This window comes from Coregonus lavaretus (genome assembly GCF_964263955.1).
Source record: "Coregonus lavaretus genome assembly, contig: HAP1_SCAFFOLD_477, whole genome shotgun sequence".
NCBI lineage: Eukaryota > Metazoa > Chordata > Actinopteri > Salmoniformes > Salmonidae > Coregonus > Coregonus lavaretus.
In genome coordinates this window covers 255724-272310 of record NW_028156605.1, presented here as the reverse complement: position 1 = coordinate 272310, position 16587 = coordinate 255724, and the positions used below count along the sequence as shown (strand labels likewise).

The window sequence follows — 16587 nt, the reverse complement described above, 5'->3', positions numbered from 1 at the left end:
AATGGGTTCTATAACTGATTCAAGTATATTTAGCCAGATCCTAATTGGTATGTCAAAGTTTATGTTCCTTTTGATGGCATAGAAGGCCCTTCTTGCCTCGTCTCTCAGATCGTTCACAGCTTTTGTGGAAGTTACTTGTGGTGCTGATGTTTAGGCCGAGGTATGTATAGTTTTTTGTGTGCTCTAGGGCAACGGTGTCTAGATGGAATTTGTATTTGTGGTCCTGGCAACTGGACCTTTTTTTGGAACACCATTATTTTTGTCTTACTGAGATTTACTGTCAGGGCCCAGGTCTGACAGAATATGTGCAGAAGATCTAGGTGCTGCTGTAGGTCTTCCTTGGTTCGGGACAGAAGCACCAGATTATTAGCAAACATTTGACTTCAGATTCTAGTTGGGTGAGGCCAGGGGCTGCAGACTGTTCTTGTGCCCTCGCCAATTCGTTGATACGGTGCATTGGGAAAGTATTCAGACCCCTTCCCCCTTGCCGATTCGTTGATATATATATATGTTGAAGAGGGTGGGGCTTAAACTGCATCCCTGTCTCACCCCACGGCCCTGTGGAAAGAATGTGCCGATTCGTTGATACGGTGCATTGGGAAAGTATTCAGACCCCTTCCCTCTTTCCACATTTTGTTACGTTACAGCCTTACTCTAATATGGGTTAAATCTACACACAATAACCCATAAATGACATAGCACACACAGGTTTTTGGAAATGTTTACTGATTAATAAAAAATAAAATAACTGAAATATCACATTTACATAAGTATTCAGACCGTTTACTCAGTACTTTGTTGAAGCACCTTTGGCAGTCTTCTTGGGTATGACGCTACAAGCTTGGCACACCTGTATTTGGGGAGTTTTTCCCATTCTTCTCTGCAGATCCTCTCAACCTCTGTCAGGTTGGATGGGGAGCGTTGCTGCACAGCTATTTTCAGGTCTCTCCAGAGATGTTCGATCGGGTTCAAGTCCGGGCTCTGGCTAGGCCACTCAAGGACATTCAGAGACTTGTCCCGAAGCCACTCCTGCGTTGTCTTGGCTGTGTGCTTAAGGTCATTTTCCTGTTGGAAGGTGAACTTTCGCCCCAGTCTGAGGTCCTGAGCGCTCTGGAGCAGGTTTTCATTAAGGATCTCTCCGTACTTTGCTCCGTTCATCTTTCCATCGATCCTGACTAGTCTCCCAGTCCCTGCCGCTGAAAAACATCCCCACAGCATGATACTGCCACAACCATGCTTCACTGTAGAATTGGTGCCAGGTTTCCTCCAGATGTGACGCTTGGCATTCAGGCCAAAGAGTTTAATCTTGGTTTCATCAGACCAGAGAATCTTGCTTCTCATGGCCTGAGAGTCCTTTAGGTGCCCTTTGGCAAACTCCAAATGGGCTGTCATGTGCCTTTTACTGAGGAGTGGTTCAGTTTGGCCAATCTACCATAAAGGCCTGATTGGTGGAGTGCTGCAGATATGGTTGTCCTTCTGGAAGGTTCTCCCATCTCCACAGAGGAACTAGAGCTCTGTCAGAGTGACCATTGGGTTATTGGTCACCTCCCTGACCAAGGCCCTTCTCCCCCGATTGCTCAGTTTGGCTGGGCTGCCAGCTCTAGGAAGAATCTTGGTGGTTCCAAACTTTTTCCATTTAAGAATGATGGAGGCCACTGTGTTCTTGGGGACCTTCAATGCTGCAGAAATGTTTTGGTACCTTTCCCCAGATCTGTGCCTCGACACAATCCTGTCTCGGAGCTCTACGGACAATTCCTTCGACCTCGTGGCTTGGTTTTTGCTCTGACATGCACTGTCAATTGTGGAACCTTATATAGACAGGTGTTTGGCTTTAAAAATCATGTCCAATCAATTGAATTTACCACAGGTGGACTCCAATCAAATTGTAGAGACATCTCAAGGATGATCAATGGAAACAGGATGCACCTGAGCTCAATTTCGAGTCTCATTGCAAAGGGTCTGAATACTTATGTACATAAGGTTTTCTGTTTATTATTTGTAATAAATTAGCAAACATTTCTAAAAACCTGTTTTCACTTCGTCATTATGGGGTATTGTGTGTAGATTGATGAAGAAAATGGTTTATTTCATCAATTTTAGAATAAGGCTGTAACGTAACAAAATGTGGAAAAAGTCAAGGTGTCTGAATACTTTCTGAATGCACTGTATGTTGAAGAGGGTGGGGCTCAATTCTGCATCCCTGTCTCTCCCCATGGCCCTGTGGAAAGAAATGTGTGTGTTTTTTATCAAATTTAACCGAACACTTGTTGTTTGTGTACATGGATTTTATAATGTATGTTTTCCCCCAAAATCACTTTCCATCAATTTGTAAAGCTGACCCTCATGCCAAATTGAGTTAAATGCTTTTTTGAAATCAACAAAGCATGAGAAGACTTTGCCTTTGTTTTGGTTTGTTTGTTTGTCAATTAGGGTGTGCAGGGTGAATACGTGGTCTGTCGTACGGTAATTTGGTAAAAAGCAGATTTGACATGTGCGCAAGACATTGTTTTCACTGAGGAAATGTACGAGTCTGCTGTTAACGATAAGGCAGAGGATTTTCCCAAGGTTGCTGTTGACGCATATCCCACGGTAGTTATTGGGGTCAAATTTGTCTCCACTTTTGTGGATTGGGATGATCAGTCAATGGTTCCAAATATTGGGGAAGATGCCAGAGCTGAGGATGATGTTAAAGAGTTTAAGTATAGCCAATTGGAATTTGTGGTCTGTATATTTTATCATTTCATTTAGGATACCATCAACACCACCCACTCTCTCTCTCTCTCTCTCCTCCTCTCTCTCTCTCTCTCTCTCTCTCTCTCTCTCTCTCTCTCTCTCTCTCTCTCTCTCTCTCTCTCTCTCTCTCTCTCTCTCTCTCTCTCTCTCTCTCTCTCTCTCTCTCTCTCTCTCTCTCTCTCTCTCTCTCTCCCTCTCCTCTCCCTCTCTCTCTCTCCTCTCTCTCTCTCTCTCTCTCTCTCTCCTCTCTCTCTCTCTCTCCCTCTCTCTCTCTCTCATTACTTTACTTGTTATTTAGCTTGTCCCATTGTAGTAGAAGGGCCCTTATACAGTATAGGGCTGATACCAGTATAGGGCTGATACCAGTATAGGGCTGATACCAGTATAGGGCTGATACCAGTATAGGGCTGATACCAGTATAGGGCTGATACCAGTATAGGGCTGATACCAGTATAGGGCTGATACCAGCATAGGGCTGATACCAGTATAGGGCTGATACCAGTATAGGGCTGATACCAGCATTAGGCTGATCCCAGTATAGGGCTGATACCAGTATAGGGCTGATACCAGTATAGGGCTGATACCAGTATAGGGCTGATACCAGTATAGGGCTGATACCAGTATAGGGCTGATACCAGCATAGGGCTGATACCAGTATAGGGCTGATACCAGTATAGGGCTGATACCAGCATAGGGCTGATACCAGTATAGGGCTGATACCAGTATGGGGCTGATACCAGTATAGGGCTGATACCAGCATAGGGCTGATACCAGCATAGGGCTGATACTAGCATAGGGCTGATACCAGCATAAGGCTGATACCAGTAAAGGGCTGATACCAGCATAAGGCTGATACCAGTATAGGGCTGATACCAGTATAGGGCTGATACCAGTATAGGGCTGATACCAGCATAGGGCTGATACCAGTATAGGGCTGATACCAGCATAGAGCTGATACCAGCATAGGGCTGATACCAGTATAGGGCTGATACCAGTATAGGGCTGATACCAGCATAGGGCTGATACCAGTATAGGGCTGATACCAGCATAAGGCTGATACCAGTATAGGGCTGATACCAGCATAGGGCTGATACCAGTATAGGGCTGATACCAGCATAAGGCTGATACCAGTATAGGGCTGAAACCAGTATAGGGCTGATACCAGTATATGGCTGATACCAGCATAGGGCTGATACCAGTATAGGGCTGATGTATGGTCATTTTATAATTTGAAGGGGAAGTTCCATTATTAAAGCTGGAAAATGTAGCTTTTTGGGCGACCCGACTAAATTCACATAGAAATGTGAATTATAGATCTGTCATTCTCATTCAAAGTCTAAGAAGCGGTGGATCCGTTCTATGTGAGCTATTTCTATGCTTCCCGTTCTTAAGTTTTGTCTTTACGTCTTTTACTTTCAGTTTTGTACACCAGCTTTCAAACAGCTTGAAAATACAACATTTTGGGTAATGGAAAATATATTTCACAGTGGTTTAGATGGTACAATGATTCTCTACACCAGTGGTGGTCAGTGTTGTTTAAGATGAGGGAGGATTGTATTGTTTTTTCATGAGCATGGCCTTATTTCTATTACAGCATATTGGATGACTGTCATTCATATGCCATTCACCCAGTTCAGTGTAACATCGATAGGTTTAGGCTACTTCATGATACTCTAATGTTCCCTTTACCCATCACGAGGGTGCTACAACCTGGCCTATGAATGAAAGTTCACAACATTGCTGCAAACAGGTCGAGAGAACATTTTTAGGTGACAGACAACTTTTTTTATGTTTCACTATTATTATTATTATTATTATTTTGACATTCACTGAGGAGGATGGTCCTCCCCTTCCTCCTCCGAGGAGCCTCCACTGCTCTACACTATACATTGCTTGTTTTGTCACATAAACTGAAATTAGGCGAACTATTAGAATTTTAGCAACCAGGAAATGGCAGAGCGATTTCCGGTTAGTGCACCTTTAAACTCATCTGAAATTTGAGAAAAGACTGGGGGCTAAAAGACAAGCCATTGCTCGCAGAGAGAGAAGTCAGCATCCTGTCTTCCTTAGTCCCTCCCAGTCTTACCTGGTCCACACATGTAACAGTTTAAAAGTGATTTCCTATCCCCTCCTGCCTTCTAGAATCGTTCCCCTCCTGCCTTCTAGAATCCTTACCCTCCTGCCTTCTGGAATCGTTCCCCTCCTGCCTTCTAGAATCTGTGTAGACTTAAATCAGTTGTAGAACCCATTGGTTGTGAGGTCTTGGGTCCGTTCACCAACCAAAAATTCACAAAATGGGAAAAAAACACCCAATTGAGACTTCGCATGCAGAATTCTGCAAAATTATACTTAGGGTACAACACCAAACCCCAAACAATGCATGGAGAGGAGAATTAGGCCTGCACCTGCTAGTTATCATAATGCAGAGAAGAGCACTTAAAACCCCCTAAGGTCGATTTCCGCGCCCCCACGTAAATCTAATGAGCAAAATTAAAAAATCCCCATTAAAATCTGTCAGTTTAAGATAGAGATATCTGTATTTTTTTGCACCTATGTCACACTTCCACATCTGCGGTGAAAGGTGACAGAGCTAGCGTGTTGTGTATCAGACCATGAGACGTCCCGAAAATCTGTGTTCTCACAAAAAAATTTTGTCTGCAAACACCCGAACAGTTTGGCCTACAAACTACTACCCCTCTATGGAAAGATGAGACTCTCACGAATACCATGGTGGTCTCCATTTTGCTCTACGACCCCCATAAGCATCTTGGGACTCGTCTGAAGTCGGTGCAGCCGGTCTGCCAACTTCTGTCTGTAGCGTCCGAACAGTTTGGGCTACACACTAATATGACCCCTCTGTGGAAAGGTGAGACTCTCACGGACATGTCAGTTGTTTTGGCCTCACAAGACTCATCTGAAGGTCCCCATTTTGTCCACAAAATGAGGTGGAAACTGAGCTGCACTCCTGTCAAATATATGACCACATTAGAGACACATATTTCCCACAGATCACACAGACCCACAAAGAATTTTGAAAACAAATCAAACATTGATAAACTCACATATCTGTCAGGCGAAATACCGCAGTGTGCCATCACAGCAGCAAGATGTGTGGCCCGTTGCCATGAGAAAAGGGCAACCAGTGGAGAACAAACACCATTGTAAACCACAAATACTGTACACAGGTGATAATATAACACTTGACATTTCTTTATCTGTTTTAAACCTTTTTGAGTGCAACATTTACTGTTAATTTCTAATCGTTTTTTTAATTGATATTGATACATTTGTGTCTTCTCATGTCTGTTTGTTGTTTATTTCACTTGCTAAGACGTTGTAAACATGTAAAGAGATGTTTCCCAGGCCAATAAAGCCCTTTGAATTGAGAGAGAAGAGGTGTTGAACATTAGCTTCAGCTACTACCCACAAGAACACAGCAGCTAAACCGTGGGAGAGAGAGAGAGAGAGAGAGAGAGAGAGAGAGAGAGAGAGAGAGAGAGAGAGAGAGAGAGAGAGAGAGAGAGAGAGAGAGAGAGAGAGAGCGTGTGAGTGAAAGAGAGAGAGAGAGAGAGAGAGAGAGAGAGAGAGAGAGAGAGAGTGTGTGTGAGTGAAAGAGGGGTGGAGGAGAAGGTGGAAGGGGTCTGCCTTAAACTGCAGTAAAACTTTGGTCATTGGGCACAGATTAGATCTGTGCTGGTGTAGTCCCTCCCCCCCAGCAGCTTGGTCTATATATACACTAGAGAGAGAGAGAGAGAGCTGAGTCTGTATTGCACTGGCTTCCCTTCAACCACTCAGTTACTCTCTGATCTGACACCACACGTTTAGAGAGGGACACACACAGAGAGACAGACACAGCAGCACACACAGAGAGAGAGAGAGAGATAGAGAGATAGAGAGAGAGAGAGTTGCAGTGCTGAGAACTGAGAGGAACTGAAAGAGAACTGAACCCCTCTGTTCTTTAATTCCTTTTCATACAATGGAAGACTACTTAGACTGGATCTACATGGGAGTGATGTCTGTGTTTGTTGGAGGGGCAATGAAGAAGGTCCTGGCGTCCCACATCAGTGTGGCCCCGACCGTGGTGGCCTGGCTCGGGGTCACCCTGCTAGTGGAGAGGCTGTGGTTCTTCTGTGTGCCCGCTGTCCTGGTGTTGGCTGCCCTCTGCCTCGTCTGCTGCCTCTACTCTGCCAGGACGGCCCCAGCACCCGCTCTGCCTGTCGAGGGCAAGGCTGTCTTCATCACAGGTAAGGAACAAGGACTAACCAAGCCCCTACTTGATCTAGTCTGTGCTATTCTGCTCTGTCAGGTCTTGGTACCTCTCTGTTTCTCTGTCTGTCTCTCATCTTTCCTCTGTGCTCTCTGTCAGGTCTGGTCAGCTCTGAAGCACCTCTGTTTCTCTGTCTGTCTCTCATCTTTCCTCTGTGCTCTCTGTCAGGTCTGGTCAGCTCTGAAGCACCTCTGTTTCTCTGTCTGTCTCTCATCTTTCCTCTGTGCTCTCTGTCAGGTCTGGTCAGCTCTGAAGCACCTCTGTTTCTCTGTCTGTCTGTCTGTCTCTCTGTCTGTCTCTTTCTCTGTCTCTCTGTCTGTCTCTCTCTCTGTCTCTCTCTCTGTTTCTCAGTCTGTCTCTGTCTGTCTCTCTCTATGTTTCTCAGTCTGTCTCTCTCTCTGTCTCTCTGTCTGTTTCTCTGTCTGTCTCTCTGTCTGTCTTTCTGTCTGCCTCTCTCTGTCTCTATGTCTCTCTCTGTCTCTCTGTCTGTCTGTCTCTCTCTGTCTCTCTGTTTCTCTGTCTGTTTCTCTGTCTGTCTCTCTGTCTGTCTCTCTGTCTTTCTCTCAGTCTGTCTCTCTCATTCTCTCTCAGTCTGTCTCTCTGTCTGTCTCTATGTCTGTCTCTCTCCCTGTTTCTCTGTCTGTCTCTCTATCTGTCTCTCTCTGTCTCTCTGTCTGTCTCTCTCTCTGTCTCTCTCTCATTCTCTCTCTCTCTCTCTGCTTCTCTCTGTCTCTCTGTCTGTCTCTCATTCTCTCTCTCTCTCTCCCCCTGTCTCTCTGTCTCTCTTTCTCTCTCTCTATCTATGAGTTAGGGAATCAGTCACATAGTGAGAGGTAGAAGCTGTGTGATAACTGCATGAGGTAAAATCTCCAGCTATGAATGCATGTGTCAGTTTCAGCAGGACAGGCAGAGATAGGTAGCACCTGTTGTACTCCACTACTGATTTGAGACAATAACAACATTGTTATGCCAAGGATGTGGAAGAAGTCAATATATCAACGCTGTAGTGTTCAGTGATTGGGAAGTTATTGCAACAAAAAAAAATGTGTTCTCCATGACTTACCTGGTTAAATAATGACATCAACAGAAGCCAAGAGATCCATGCTGGAGTGGACAGTGTATGGACAGTTATTGCAAGTGAGAATGTGTTCTCATGGACTTACTTGGTTAAATAAAGATAGATAAATGCAGAACAATGCAGTGATAATGCAGACCACTACAGCGATAATGCTGAACACTACAGCGCTAATGCAGACCACCACAGTGATAATGCAGAACACTACAGCAATAATGCTGAACACTACAGTGATAATGCAGACCACCACAGCGATAATGCAGAACACTACAGTGACAATGCAGAACACCACAGTGACAATGCAGAACACTACAGCGATAATGCAGAACACTACAGCGACAATGCTGAACACCACAGTGATAATGCAGAACGCTACAGCGATAATGCTGAACACTACAGCGATAATGCAGAACACTACAGCGATAATGCTGAACACCACAGTGATAATGCAGAATGCTACATCGATAATGCAGAACACTACAGTGATAACGGAGAATACTACAGTGATAATGCAAAACACTACAGTGATAATGCAGAACACTACAGCGATAATAAAGAACACTACAGCGATAATGCAGAACACCACAGTGATAATTTCGAACACTACAACGATAATGCAGAACGCCACAGCGATAATGCGGAACACTACAGCGATAATCCAGAACAATACAGCGATAATGCAGAACAATACAGCGATAATGCAGAGCATCGCAGCGGTAATGCAGAACGTCACAGTGATAATGCAGAACACCACAGCGACAATGCAGAACACTACAGTGATAAAGCAGGATACTACAGCGATAACGCAGAACGTTACAGCGATAATGCAGAACACCACAGTGCTAATGCAGAACACTACAGTGATAATGCAGAACACCACAGTGATAATGCGGAACACTGCCGTGACAATGCAGAACACTGCAGTGATAATGCAGAACACTACGACGATAATGCAGAACACTACAGCGATAATGCAGAACACTACGGCGATAATGCAGAACACTACAGTGATAATGCAGAACACCACAGTGATAATGCAGAACACTACGGCGACAATGCAGAACACTACGACGATAATGCAGAACACTACGGTGATAATGCAGAACACTACAGTGATAATGCAGAACACTACGGCGATAATGCAGAACACTACAGTGTATGGACATGATATCCCTCGCATGTGTTCCTAGAGAGATCAGACTGTGGTCTGTGTTGTGTGTATGTCCTGGGCTGTCTGAAGATAGTGATATATCCTTCTACAGTCTAGCACTAATTGACCCTAATTGGATTTGTCCTGTTTTCACAACCTTGAACCTTGAACCTTGAACCTAGAGACATGACCTATTGTACCCCACCATCATTCTGTCATGCTCCATTGAAATGGATGTCAGCTAGTTTGATGTCGGTTCCTGGTCTGCAGAATATTCTCCAGAAATGTTAAGGAACTCTGGAACTGCTTTGTTGTTTTAGCAGCAGTTACTTCATTGCGCTTAACTACTTGCATAATGTTTGAGCTGTTTCAATAAATGTAAAGACTTTCTAAACTCAGCTACATTCAGCTAATCGCATCTATTGCGTTGTTGTTGCACCGTAAACAACAATTAAGCATCTTAAAGGTTTAAAGGGAGTTTGTTTCTCAGTTACTGAAGTAATCCTTGTGGTAGATAAATAAATAATGATTATGTAAGTGGTTAAGCAATGTTATGTACAGTGGGGAGAACAAGTATTTGATACACTGCCGATTTTGCAGGTTTTCCTACTTACAAAGCATGTAGAGTTCTGTAATTTTTATCATAGGTACACTTCAACTGTGAGAGACGGAATCTAAAACAAAAATCCAGAAAATCATATTGTATGATTTTTAAGTAATTAATTTGCATTTTATTGCATGACATAAGTATTTGATCACATACCAACCAGTAAGAATACTGGCTCTCACAGACCTGTTCGTTTTTCTTTAAGAAGCCCTCCTGTTCTCCACTCATTACCTATATTAACTGCAACTGTTTGAACTCGTTACCTGTATAAAAGACACCTGTCCACACATTCAATCAAACAGACTCCAACCTCTCCACAATGGCCAAGACCCGAGAGCTGTGTAAGGACATCAGGGATAAAATTGTAGACCTGCACAAGGTTGGTATGGGCTACATGACAATAGGCAAGCAGCTTGGTGAGAAGGCAACAACTGTTGGCGCAATTATTAGAAAATGGAAGAAGTTCAAGATGACGGTCAATCACCCTCGGTCTGGGGCTCCATGCAAGATCTCACCTCGTGGGGCATCAATGATCATGAGGAAGGTGAGGGATCAGCCCAGAACTACACGGCAGGACCTGGTCAATGACCTGAAGAGAGCTGGGACCACAGTCTCAAAGAAAACCATTAGTAACACACTACGCCGTCATGGATTAAAATCCTGCAGCGCACGCAAGGTCCCCCTGCTCAAGCCAGCGCATGTCCAGGCCCGTCTGAAGTTTGCCAATGACCATCTGGATGATCCAGAGGAGGAATGGGAGAAGGTCATGTGGTCTGAAGAGACAAAAATAGAGCTTTTTGGTCTAAACTCCACTCGCCGTGTTTGGAGGAAGAAGAAGGATGAGTACAACCCCAAGAACACCATCCCAACCGTGAAGCATGGAGGTGGAAACATCATTCTTTGGGGATGCTTTTCTGCAAAGGGGACAGGACAACTGCACCGTATTGAGGGGAGGATGGATGGGGCCATGTATCGCGAGATCTTGGCCAACAACCTCCTTCCCTCAGTAAGAGCATTGAAGATGGGTCGTGGCTGGGTCTTCCAGCATGACAACGACCCGAAACACACAGCCAGGGCAACTAAGGAGTGGCTCCGTAAGAAGCATCTCAAGGTCCTGGAGTGGCCTAGCCAGTCTCCAGACCTGAACCCAATAGAAAATCTTTGGAGGGAGCTGAAAGTCTGTATTACCGAGCGACAGCCCCGAAACCTGAAGGATCTGGAGAAGGTCTGTATGGAGGAGTGGGCCAAAATCCCTGCTGCAGTGTGTGCAAACCTGGTCAAGACCTACAGGAAACGTATGATCTCTGTAATTGCAAACAAAGGTTTCTGTACCAAATATTAAGTTCTGCTTTTCTGATGTATCAAATACTTATGTCATGCAATAAAATGCAAATGAATTACTTAAAAATCATACAATGTGATTTTCTGGATTTTTGTTTTAGATTCCGTCTCTCACAGTTGAAGTGTACCTATGATAAAAATTACAGACCTCTACATGCTTTGTAAGTAGGAAAACCTGCAAAATCGGCAGTGTATCAAATACTTGTTCTCCCCACTGTATAAATCACTGGACTAACACTGGCGGCTGGTGGGACCTTAATTGGGGAGGATGGGCTCATAGTAATGGCTGTAACAAAATAAATGGAACGGTATCTGTTGTGTATTAGGGTTGTACTATTTGCACCTACAGTACATACTTGCCATAGTTGTGCCGCAGAGCACCATGGGGGTTTGCATGTGTTGTAGATGATCAAGTTCTAGATAAATGGTTGAATTAATTCCGGTCTCCCGTCTCATCATTATTGAATTGTTATAAACCCATGAGACATAACAAAAGATTGTGTATTTTATTGCGCTGATCGTAGCTTTTTTTCTTCGTATTATAATGTTTCCGCCATCGTTTCCGGAAAGAGCTTCTGGACGTCAGAACAGCTGTCACTAACCTTGATTTGGACGAGGACTTCTACTTCAACGAGTCGGAGGCAAAACACATTGATTATCTCGGACCAGGCCCCCCTAATCCCCAACACCCGTAGAAGGCGAAGACGGCGCTATTGATACTATCCCTGTCAACGGGACATGAAGTACTTGGCTGAGCAAGGACATGGATAACATACGTCTAGCTGGTTTCTCTACGCATCGGCAGGACAGAACGGTCCGGTAAGAACAGGGGGGTGGTGGTGGTGTGCGTCTCTTTGTTAACAACGGGATGGTGAGAGATCTCTAATATTAAGGAAGTCTGTGGAGGTTCCGCTCGCCTGAGTTAGAATACCTACATAAGCTGCGGACCATAATATTTACCAAGAGAGATTTCATCTGTATTTGTTTTTTTTTGTGTAGCTGTCTATTTACCACTTAGCTGGCACTAAGGCAACACTCAACCAGCTGTATAGGGACATGAGCAGACAAGAAAAATGCTCATCCAGAGGTGGCGCTCCTAGTGGCCGGTGATTTTAATGCAGGAAAACTGAAATCCGTTTTACCTCATTTCTACCAGCATGTCACCTGTGCAACTAGAGAGATAAAAAACTATAGATCACCTTTACTCCACACACAGAGGCGCATTCAAAGCTCTCCCTCGCCCTCCATTTGGCAAATCGGACCACTACTCTGTCCTCCTGATTCCTGCTTACTAGCAAAAAACTCAAACAGGAAGTACCAGTAGGATCGCGTCAATACGCAAGTGGTCCGATGAATCGGATGCTAAGCTACAGGACTGTTTCGCTAGCACAGACTGGAGTATGTTCCGGGATTCACCACGTCAGTCACCGGCTTCATTAATAAGTGCATCGACGACGTCGTCCCCACAGTGAACCATCAAACAGGTAAAACGTCAATACAGAACTGAGATAGAATCCTACTACCCCCGGCTCTGATGCTCGTCGGATGTGGCAGGGCAGATTACAAAAGGAAACCCCAGCCGAGAGCTGCCCAGTGACGATAGTCCTACCAGACGAACTAAATGCCTTCTATGCTCGCTTCGAGGCAAGCAATACTGAACCATGCATGAGAGCACCAGATGTTCCGGATGACTGTGTGATCTCGCTCTCTGTAGCCGATTTAAGTAAGCTCTATATACAGGTTAACATTCACAAGGCCGCAGGGCCAGACAGATTACAAGGACGCGTACTCAGAGCATGAGCTGACCAGCAGGCAAGTGTCTTCACTGACATTTCCAACCTCTCCCTGACCCAGTCTGTAATACCTACATGTTTCAAGCAGACCACCAAAGTCCCTGTGCCCAAGAACACCAAGGTAAGCTGTCTAAATGACTACTGCCCCGTAGCACTCACATCAATGAACACCATCGTCCCAGAAATCCTGGACCCACTCCAAGTCACATACTGCCCCAACAGATCAACAGATGACTCAATCTTTATTGCACTCCACATTGCCCTTTTCCCACCTGGACAAAAGGAACACCTACGTGAGAATGCTGTTCATCGACTACAGCTCAACGTTCAACCCCATTGTGCCCTCCAAGCTCATCACTAAGCTAAGGACCCGGGGACTGAAGACCTCCCTCTGCAACTGGATCCTGGACTTCCTGACGGGCCGCCCCCAGGTGAGGCAACAACGCATCCGCCACACTGACCCTCAACACGGGGGCCCCTCAGGGGGGCGTGCTCAGTCCCCTCCTGTACTTCCCTGTTCACCCACGACTGCGTGGCCGTGCACGACTCCAACACCGTCATTGAGTTAGCAGACGACACGACGGTGGTAGGCCTGAGACGTAGGAAGGTGGTCATAGACCTGGCAGTGTGGTGCCTGGACAACAACCTCTCCCTCAACGTCAGCAAGATAAAGGAGCTGATCGTAGACTACAGGAAACGGAGGGCCGAACACGCCCCCATTCACATCGACGGGACCGTAGTAGAGTGGGTCGAGAGCTTCAAGTTCCTCGGCGTCCACATCACCAAGGACCTATCATGGTCCAAACACACCAACACAGTCGTGAAGAGGGCGTGACGACGCCTCTTCCCCCTCAGGAGGCTGAAAACATTTGACATGGGCCCTCAGATCCTCAAAAAAGTTATACAGCTGCACCATTGAGAGCATTTTGACTGGCTGCATTACCACTTGGTATGTCAACAGCTCAGCATCCGACCGCAAGACGCTACAGAGGTAAGTGTGTACGGCCCAGTACATCACTGGAGCCGAACTCCCTGCCATCCAGGACCTCTATACCAGGCGGTGTCAGCAGAAGGCCCTAAAAATTGTCAAAGCCATAGACTTTTCTCTTTGCTACCACACGGCAAGCGGTACAGGAGCGCCAAGTCTGTGACCAAAAGGCACCTGAACAGCTTCTACCACAAGCCATAAGACTGCTGAACAGTTCATGAAATTTACAATTTACATTGACCCCCTTTATTAATTATTGCTTTATCTTAATTGTTTTGTACTGACTCCCTTGCACCGGCTCTATGCACTCTCACTAGACTCTACCCACACACACTCACACATACTACACTGACACTCTAACACACACACACACACACACGTTCACGCTCACACGCACACACGCGCGCGCGCGCACACACACGCTCACACACACACACATACTCACACACACACGCGCACACACACACACGCTCACACACACGCTCACACACGCTCACACACACGCTCACACACAGACACACACACACGCTCACACACACGCTCACACACACGCTCACACACACACACATACTCACACACACACGCGCACACACACGCTCACACACACGCTCACACATGCTCACACACGCACACACACACGCTCACACACGCACACACACACACGCACACACACACGCTCACGCACACGCTCACACACGCACACACACACGCTCACACACGCACACACACACACGCACTCACACACGCACACACACACGCTCACACGCGCACACACACACACGCTCACACACACGCTCACACATGCTCACACACGCACACACACGCACACACACGCGCTCACACACAGACACACACACACGCTCACACACATGCTCACACACACACACACACACATAGACACACTATCACTCTTCACAGACGTTGCTGCTGCTCTGTTTATTATATATCCTGATTGCATAGTCACTTTTTACCCACATGTACATACTGTATTACCTCAATTACCTCAACTACCTGGTATCCCTCCACATTGACTCAGTACTGGTACTCCTTGTATATAGCCTCGTCATTACCTCAACTACCTGGTACCCCGGCACATTGAGTCAGTACTGGTACTGAAAAAGTTTGAATACCACTGGTCTAGGCTAATGTTAGCACAGTGTATTGCTAGCAGAGGCAAGTGCATAGTCAAACTAGCTAAGAGAGAGCGATAGCGTTGTCATGGACAGTGGAAAATGACTCGAGACGGACGTCGGAGCGGGAAAACAACGTGATTAAAAAGGGACAAATACTGAGTGACTAAAGGAAAGGACATTTATTCAACTGACGAACTTTGGAATGAAAAACTGCTAAATGAGCGAACTTGAGGATGAAACGTCAGGTGAGTGAAGTGAATGAAGATCACGTGACTGAGGAAAATAGTGCTGTGGTTGAGGACAATATTGAAGTGAGTGACAATCAGGTATTTTGACAAACGAAAAACTATTGGGCAGTTTGATGAAAGTGTTGAATAGTGGAGCTCGTATACAGAACAGTTTAAATATTTTGTTCTTGCAAATAACATTGATGAGGACAAAATTGTGCCAACATTTTTTTTGTTGTTGGTGTAATGGGGCCAAAGGCATTTCATTTACTAGGCAGCCTGCTACAGGAAGACAGGACAGGTAATAAAACATATGGGGATATTGTGGAAATACTGTAAGGACACTTTTCACCGAAACCACTAGTTATTGCTGGAAGGTTCAGGTTCCACATAAGAAATCAGGAAGAGGGACAATGTTTTCTGCCGCAATGAGTTTAATGATGTTATAAACGACACCATTAGAGACAGACTAGTATGTGGGCTACGGAGTGAAGCTACACAAAGGAGTCTATTGACTGAAAGTAATCTGGCCTTGGCAATTGAAGTCCTTTGTGTCCATGGAACTATCTGCTAAAGAGGCACAGCAGTTGAGTTAATCAGGAAGTGCACAGAGTTGCAACTGAAAATCAGAGACAGGGGAAATCAAGGCACATGCTGGTCTGTGGCAAAGTGGGACATCAGGCGTCTACATGCTGTTGTAAGGACATGGATTGCAGAGCCTGTGGTAAAAAAAAAAGAGCCACATTGAATGAGCCCGCAGAACCAAAAAAAGAGCTCAGAGAAAACTTAAAACAAGAAAGAGACATTCCAACAAAAGAAAAAGAGACATGTTGACGCTGTTGAGCAGCAGAACACTGAGGTGAGTGACTCATTAGACCAGGAAGTCACACTGAATGTGCTGACTGTTGCTGTGATATGTCTCTCCCTTGCTACAGGGGCAGCCAGTGCATATGGAGATAGACTCAGGGGCAGCTGTATGGAGATTGACTCAGGGGCAGCTGTATGGAGATTGACTCAGGGGCAGCTGTATGGAGATTGACTCAGGGGCAGCTGTATGGAGATTGACTCAGGGGCAGCTGTATGGAGATTGACTCAGGGGCAGCTGTATGGAGATTGACTCAGGGGCAGCTGTATGGAGATTGACTCAGGGGCAGCTGTATGGAGATTGACTCAGGGGCAGCTGTATGGAGATTGACTCAGGGGCAGCTGTATGGAGATTGACTCAGGGGCAGCTGTATGGAGATTGACCCAGGGGCAGCTGTATGGAGATTGA

The 16587-nt window shown here is 45.6% G+C and overlaps 1 protein-coding gene across 1 annotated transcript in view; it reads left to right on the top strand.

Moving 5' to 3' along the window:
• Positions 1-6491: 6491 nt before the first annotated feature.
• hsd11b2 (hydroxysteroid (11-beta) dehydrogenase 2) overlaps positions 6492-16587 on the top strand; it is a 57437-nt gene continuing 47341 nt past the window's right edge. The window contains exon 1 of the mRNA XM_084200190.1: positions 6492-6977. Coding sequence (XP_084056316.1) covers positions 6710-6977 — 268 coding nt within the window. The 5' untranslated portion in view covers positions 6492-6709. The remainder of the gene's footprint in view (positions 6978-16587) is intronic.